The 8,024-nt window shown below is 36.9% G+C and overlaps 1 protein-coding gene across 1 annotated transcript; it reads right to left on the reverse strand.

Moving 5' to 3' along the window:
• Positions 1-1,480: 1,480 nt before the first annotated feature.
• Positions 1,481-5,573, reverse strand: LOC107560065 (arylsulfatase A-like). Its single transcript, XM_016244121.1, has 6 exons — positions 5,361-5,573; positions 4,012-4,181; positions 3,813-3,937; positions 3,594-3,721; positions 2,260-2,362; positions 1,481-2,178 (listed from the first exon to the last, which is right to left on the reverse strand). The coding sequence occupies exons 1-6, from the start codon at positions 5,493-5,495 to the stop codon at positions 1,883-1,885; spliced, it is 957 nt and encodes a 318-aa protein (XP_016099607.1). The 5' UTR covers positions 5,496-5,573; the 3' UTR covers positions 1,481-1,882.
• Between the last annotated feature and the right edge of the window lie 2,451 nt (positions 5,574-8,024).

Raw genomic sequence — 8,024 nt, forward strand, 5'->3', positions numbered from 1 at the left:
GTGAACATTTGGGTGGCATTATGCTAATATTTCCACATAGTGAGGTAGATATGTGGGGGCGTGTTAGAACGAGCTGTTTTAGGTAGGCGTGGCAGAGTCTTAACTTTGATAAAGAATATCTCTTTGGTTTTGAGACTAAAGTTTTAACTTTCATTTTTTTTCAAACTACCATTTTTTATGGTTTAAATGTTAGTTTAAATTAACTATAATAACTGTGCTTCTGAGTTTATTTGGCAAAGGTGACTTCGCCGCTTGTGGGACTGATGCTGGTGGACGGCAGCTCTGTAAGTTCTCTCCGTAATGTTTGTCATCTACATGTTAGGCTGCCTTTAAAAGGATAGTTCACCCACAAATGAACATTGCTGCCATTAATTACTCACCCTCATGTTGTTCCAAACCTGTAAGACCTTTGTTCATTTTTGGAAAACAAATGAATTTTTTTGTGATGAAATCCAATGGCTTTCTGACCCTGCATAGACAACAATGCAACTACCACGTTCAAGGCCCAGAAAGGTAGTAAGGACATCATTAAAATAGTCCATGTGACATCAGTGGTTCAACCCTAATTTTATGAAGCTTCGAAAGTACTTTTTGTATGCAAAAAAAACTAAAATAACTTTATTAAACAATTTCTTTCAATTTTTGATGCACATTAATGAGTACCACAACGCAAAATGTAAAGAGCTTTATATAATGTAATATAATGTGGTAATATACATTTAATTACTATATTAATATAAGCATTTTTCCATATTCCCTAATAAATGGTTTGCCATTCAGCCAGTACAGCCTTGTACACGCATGACGAGGAGGAATAAAATATCTCAAGACCTGTGTTCTTTAACTTTCTTTTATTTTAAAAAAATCACTCCATAATTACAATTCAGTGTTAAAAGCAGACTGATAGTGAATGAAACTCAAAAAAGTACGACATAAACATTCATACATTTGTACTTAAAAATACACACAGTATAGCTCCTCTATTCCCTTTGCAACCTGTTACGGGGCTGACGAGACGTGAGACGTGCGGATCCATGTGCAAGCTTTATTTAAAGCAGAGAGGTCAGAAACACAGGCAGGGTTGAACAATGGCAAACAGGTATATGGTGGACAAGACACAAGAATAATCCTAGGGCTAGCGAAGGTCAACGAACAACAAACAGAATCAAAAGGGCGAGACTAAAGGGATAAATCCAGGAAAACAGGCAAAGATCAGAAACCGAGAAAACAGACAAGGCAAGACTAGGCTAGGCTAGGCTAGGCTAGGAAGCTAACGAGGTCTCTGTAGAGTAGCTATCACTGCTGGCGATAAGTGCATACAATACTTGGCAGTTAGAAAGGAGTGAGAATGAGTGTTAAATAGTGAGCGAGTGATATGAAACAGCTGTGTGCAATCAGTGCTGTGTGCAATCAGTGTAATGAATGATGGGATATGTAGTCCGGGGTGATATGCAACAGTGTAGTGCGCGAGAGTCAATGAAGTGGAAAGGGTGACCTCTGATGGCTAGCAGACGGAAGTTCATGGACCGGATACGTAACACAACCAGTCACTGTTAACAGCCTATTAATATATCAGTGAACTAGTCAAACTGAAAGATAAGTGAGAAAATCAATAAGACGTTTTTAGCATTCATACTATCATTCTATGCATCAACTGGAGTATTTGTGGACAAAATAAGCAACAGGATCAACTTCATTTTTTATCAAATCTCTTCAGTTGTTTTCCTTCAGCAAAGAACCTAAACAAGATTCCAGAAAAGTTATTATGCTTTTTCATTGCATTTTGCTTTGAGAAGAAAATCAATGGAAGATTGTAAACACAATCAGTCTTTCGGCGGTCTTGTGAATTGTAATTTCATGATCTGGCCGGCCGCTGCTTCCATTAAAGTGCAGAAGTGCAGCGGCAGCATGTGGGTTTAGGGGTGCAATTAGGAATGCAGCAGGGCTCGAGTGCAGAGTCTCTCCCTTTGGCAATCTCACTCTCGCCAAACACCATAGAAGCCTCAAACTGTTCCTTGACAGCCTGGATTTGCTTGAGCACAGAGTCCCATTCGGTACTGTTAAGGTTATAGTTTTCTGATGGGTCTGCCTCTAAGTTATATAGTAAAGGAGGATCATGGCGCTTGAGGAAAAGTGATGAGCAGTTGCTGTCCTGGGGGTTTTCACTGTGAATTGCACCTGAGTTATGGGGGGGGGGAAAAGACAACAGAAATAAACAGGAAGGTGAGGTTTATATAGTCTAAGCAATGGTGAACTTACCCTGTGTATAGTAATGTGCTTTGAAATTTTTCCATCTCACTGCAAACACGCTATACTTCTCACTTGGAGCAATCGGGTAGTAAAAGATGGTCTGTCTTTCACTCTGAAACATCAATAACAAGGTTTTTAAAGCACGGGCTCATTGGCAGAGCTTGTTCAGGGTAAAATAGTAAATAATGAAGTCAAATAAATAATGACAGAGATATTTGGTAAACTATTCCTTTAACCATTTTAAATAGTTATACATAGTGTCTCCAAATTCTATAATAGCAAAATATGCAGCAAAAACATACTGAGGTTCTGTGGTGCTGTGCTCAAAGATACTAATAATGGATGTATATGTAGGTTAACTATTCAAAAATAAAGCAGACTGAATGCAAGAATGCTTCCTGTATGCTTAGAAAAAACTAAATATGTATGTGACCCTGGAGCACAGAACCAGTCTTAAGTCACTGGGGTATATTTGTAGCAATAGCCAAAAATACATTGCATGGGTCAAAATTATAGATTTTTCTTATATGCTAAAAATCATTAGGACATTAAGTAAAGATCATGTTCTATAAAGATATTTAGTAAATTTTTCTACTGTAAATATATCAAAACTTAATTTTTGATTAGTAATATGCATTGCTAGGAACTTCATTTGGACAACTTTAAAGGCGATTTTCTCAATATTTAGATTTTTTTGCACCCTCAGATTCCAGATTTTCAAATAGTTGTCTCCTATCCTAACAAACCATGCATCAATGGAAAGCTTATTTATTCAGCTTTCAGATGATGTATAAATCACAATTTCAAAAAAATGTACCCTTATGACTGGTTTTGTGGTCCAGGGTCACAAATACAAAAATACACTATTGTTCAAAAGTTTGGGGTCAGTAAGATTTGTGTGTTTTGTTTTTTTTAGAAACGTGTAGTTCTATTGTGCAGTGATGAGTTAAACTGATCGAAAGAGACACTAAAGGCTTCTAAAGTGTTAACAATTTTAATAAAAAAAAAATCTGAACTTTCTATTCATCAAAGAATCCTGAAAAAATATGTCAGTGCTTCCGCAAAGATACAGAAGTAGCACAAAAAGAAATATTTCTTGAGCATATTAGAATGATTTCTGAAGGATAATGTGACTCTCAAGACTAGTAATGATGCTGAAATTTAGCTTGGCATCACAGGAATAAATTACATTTTAAAGTATATTAAAATAGAAAATAAAAATATTTCACAATATGAATGTTTTCCTGTATTTTTGTTTAAATAAAACATGTTTTACAAATCTTACCAAGCCCAAACAAACACTAATGTATGTATGCATGCATTTTGATCATTTTGTCTCTTACCGCTCCGCGATTCAACAGGATGTTTGTCATGTCGACCCCGTCTAGTTGAACGTCAGGTAACGCAGCTCCAGCCAGTTTGGCAAAGGTGGGCAGAATGTCCAAAGAGCTGGCCAGAGCACGGGTCACACCTTTGAATGATGGGAAAACAAAGTAAATGTCTTCAATTTCATAAAACATTGTATATTTCTTATAGCTGGATTCAGACACTGGGCTGTTTACCTGGTTGGATGGATCCAGGCCAATATGCGATGGCCGGCTCTCTCGTTCCTCCTTCATAAGTCGTGCCTTTGCCACATTTCATCAGGCCTGCGTTTCCCCCACGAGACTTCCGCATGAGCTCTGGCCTGCGAACGCACACATATATAGATGTTAAGAGAAACAGAAACGCACCAAGCATGGACTAAGGAGAAACACCTACCCGTTGTCACCAGTGAAGAAGACGAGAGTGTTGTTGATCACCCCCGTCTCCTCCAGAGTTTGCAGAATCTTCCCCACAGTGCCATCAAACTCCATCAGAGCGTCACCGAACGGCCCACGAGGAGACTTCCCTGCATAGTCTGCACCTGCATACTGAGGGTAGTGTGTGTGCTGAAGAGACAAAGACCAGGCAGAAAATCATTAAGTGCGTTTCTAAAAGACCATAACATATTCTGGAAGCAAAAAATCCCACTTATTTTGAATACATTGTGTAAATCTTTCAAGAAAGACCTACTATGAGCTTTGAGATTGTTAAATGATGCTAAACACTATAGAAACCTTCAGAAAATCAGTGTGATTATCACTTCTGATTTTAATTTTATTTAAATTAATAAAAAACAAACAAAAAAAAACTAAATTTAAATTACTCTTTATTATTTAACTTAATTATCTATTAATCTTAATTGCTTAGTTCATTATTATTTAATTTATAATTATTTCGTTTTGTTCAAGTCATGTTCCTTCTCTGTGAAGAACTACACTGCCCACAATCCTCTTTGGCTCGTCCAATCAAAAAAAGTCAGTTACCAAGGAAATTGGAATTATGTCAAAAGAGGTAATGAGACACTCCCATGAAGCATTGCGAATGACATAATCCTCCCTAAACTTCCAAACAACTTATATTTTTGTATATTTTAATATTTTGCACACACGCACAAAAAAATCTATCTATCTAGTTGAGAGTGTAAAAGAAAAAGGTGCTATGAAATTAAATGATCATTTTTTAATTATTTTATGAAGGCAGTTAAGGCATCCCATGAAGCATTGCGCATATATATATATATATATATATATATATATATATATATATATATATATATACACACACATATGTGTATATATATATATATACACATTTTTTTATTGCATCATCTACAATGCTTCATGGGATGCCTTAACTGCCTTCATAAAATAATTAAAAAACGATCATTTAATTTCATAGCACCTTTTCCTTTGACACTATCAACTCGTTATTTAAAGCATTTTTATCCAAAGTTGGGATTACATTTATTATAAATACTTTACATACTTATTTTCTCAATAACAAGCATTATAAGAAACATTATACTGTAGAAATTCCGTAATATAAAATAATCTAGTACTCTCGGAGACATGCAAGCAATTGCATAAAACATTACAAAAATGATTTACATTTTCATCCAGTCATTTATCAGATGCTTTTATCCAAATCGACATACAAATGAGGACAACAGAAGCAATCAAAACAAAAAGAGCAATAATATGAAGTCTTGGTTAGTTTATTTGATTCAGACTGTTGATTTGACTCACATGTGAAGGATAGTACAGGAAGAACGGGCCGTTATTTCGGACAGCATCAGTGATGAACTGAGTGGCAAATTCGCTGTAGGCCTTCTCGAGCTGCAGGAAGTCTGCAGGCTGCTGCTTGATGTTCTCATTAAACATGAGAGGTACAGTTACAACACCCTGATCACAGAAGCCATAGCACTTCACATCCGGAGGGAAACACGTGAGATTCTGACAGGGACCCTTTGATAGAGAGATATTATGCAATGATGAAAGATGGCAACAAAATGAAGACTCTAACATTCAGGAATCAGTTGACACGCCTGCATTAAAAATATATATTAATTATAATAATGTTATGCAAATTCCTTGGTGCTTTCCAGATAAAACTCAAGAATAATTCAAGAAAACATAATGACCTGGTCGTGTGAGTACGGGATACCGAGATAATTGTCAAAGCCCTGTCGGGTGGGCAGGTAAGTGCCATTCAGCCCGACGCCCAGGTGCCATTTGCCCACTATGGCTGTAGTGTAACCCTTAGACTTCAGCACCTCTGCGATAGTGGTCTCGTTGAGAGGGAGACCCCCTTTTGAGGCCGGATACAGCACACCCGGATAGATGCCGGAACGAGTCTGATAGCGGCCCGTCAGCAAGGCTGCCCTGGACCAAAAAAAACAGTATGTAAAAGGAAGTTCTGCACATTAGCACGATAAATCATTATAAGAGGGTGAATTCTAATTTCTAACCACTGATTATGATATTGGTTTAATCATTGTAAGATGAATGGAAGGTTACCTTGAGCACATTGCATTTATCATGCAGTCTGCAGTGTATGTACAATTTTATAAAAATGAGGTCTTGCATACAGAAAATACACATACTGTGCATAGTATACATTTTAAATAATGCAGAAATAGAAGGCCTATTAGTAGTAGCCTGTTGTTGGGGACCAAAATATGAACCTTTCATTACCCATAATAGGGGCACTTTAATAACTGTTGTTGATTTTATTGAAGAACATACAGTGGTTAACTTCTGGCATCACAAAATGAATCATTATTAATTTATTTCATACAGTATATCATACATTTTTTTGGGGTGGAGGACCTTTGAATATTGTGTTGGACAGTGGAGGGCTTTCGAGTGGAAAAGGTTGAGAACCACTGCACTAAACGGTTCAATTAAAACGTAATCCAATAATAAATCTCCCTTGATTATCAACCTTGTTGAAGAGAGGTGCACTGTTTCTTTTCAGTATTCAGATTTGTTTGGTTAGTGGACAGTTCCTTGGATTTGCATTGAGGGAAGAACCTGAGACATAACTAGCGACCAGAATGTCATTACCATCTAGAAACCACATTGCAATGTGCTAAAACACTGTGATGACCTTAGCTACAGGATTGTGCAACATTGAAGTTCCTAAATTATATTTGAAGTAGCAGACAGAATGCAGAATTACAATTAGATTTTGATTTTGACTGATTTTTAAACATGTTTAAAATGCTTTGTGTATTTAATAAGTCTATAATGCTCACCAAGGCTGGCTTTATTTGATCATAAATACAGTTAAAGCTGTGAAAAATTAAGTATTATTATTTAAAATTTAAAATAGCTGTTTTCTATTTAAATATATCTTAAAATATATTTTATTCCTATGATGCAAAGCTGAATTTTCAGCATCATTACTGCAGTCTTGAGTGTCACATGGTCCTTCAGAAATCATTCTATGCTGATGTGCTGCTCAAGAAACATTACTTATTATCACAGTCTCATTCTTTAATCAATAGAATGCTAAGAAGAACATCATTTATTTGAAATAAGTAAAAGAATAGTGAAATAAATAAAAGATTAAAACTGAGTTCTGCACAGGCAAGTGCTTATCACATTTTTGGTAAATATAGAAATTGACTTCTATATGCTTGTGATTTGTGTTTATGCATTAAATGTGAGGGGTGTGCTGTGACCCTCTCATGCTCTTTTCTGTTGTAGCGCACAGGGATCTGCACATTGATAAACTGTTTTGATTTACCATTCAATTTCACATGCCCGTCCAGAGATGACCTACATTCAGTTTGGCACGAGTGTGTGTGGTATTAGAGTAATGAAGGCAGGTGAAGAGAGAATGAGATCGCGAATGAGAAACCGTGAGATGCTCTAAAATGTCTCCCTTTTGCCCTTTGTTGAAATATTCTCTCTCTCTCTCCCCTTTGCACACCTTTTTGCTTCCATCCCAGGCTGTTTTTTTTTGGTTTGTTGTTTATTTATCATGTCTCGAAAAGACAATTATCTTTGCCCCAGTGACCGGCGGCCGTGTTAGATGACTTTAACTGAGTCTGGCTGCGTTCCTGCTGATGGAGGCGGAGGAAGAGCAGGCCCTTACATCACGCCCGTATCGCCACCGATACATTTGGCACGCTACATTGATCCTTGGGGCGTTAAATCCTGGCCACGGTGTAGAGTCAGCTTGGACACCTGAGGGAAAGGATGCTATCTCATCTCACTTAGGCAAACTTCGGCCACTTGACTTCTTTCCTTCCAGGTCGTCGTTTGATCTCGGATTCCGTGTTAACGAGTTCGTTAAGTAATTATGAGTAGAGCAAACCTGACCTTTTAGATTTGCTTTAAGTAGTAAAAATCTTCACATTTCACCAATGCAGGAAGTGAAGATTTTGTAAAGATCAAAGATCA

The sequence above is a fragment of the Sinocyclocheilus grahami genome, unplaced genomic scaffold (assembly GCF_001515645.1).
Source record: "Sinocyclocheilus grahami isolate Dianchi unplaced genomic scaffold, SAMN03320097.WGS_v1.1 scaffold22.1, whole genome shotgun sequence".
Taxonomy (NCBI): Eukaryota; Metazoa; Chordata; class Actinopteri; order Cypriniformes; family Cyprinidae; genus Sinocyclocheilus; species Sinocyclocheilus grahami.

Excerpts from the sequence above, each read along its gene's own strand:
- LOC107560065 (XM_016244121.1), bottom strand. The coding sequence starts at position 5,495 with ATGTTTAATGAGAACATCAAGCAGCAGCCTGCAGACTTCCTGCAGCTC. Across the intron at positions 4,182-5,360 it reads TCCTGTACTATCCTTCACAT|CACACACACTACCCTCAGTA; the intron begins GTGAGTCAAATC and ends TTGTCTCTTCAG. Across the intron at positions 3,938-4,011 it reads TTCTTCACTGGTGACAACGG|GCCAGAGCTCATGCGGAAGT; the intron begins GTAGGTGTTTCT and ends GTGCGTTCGCAG.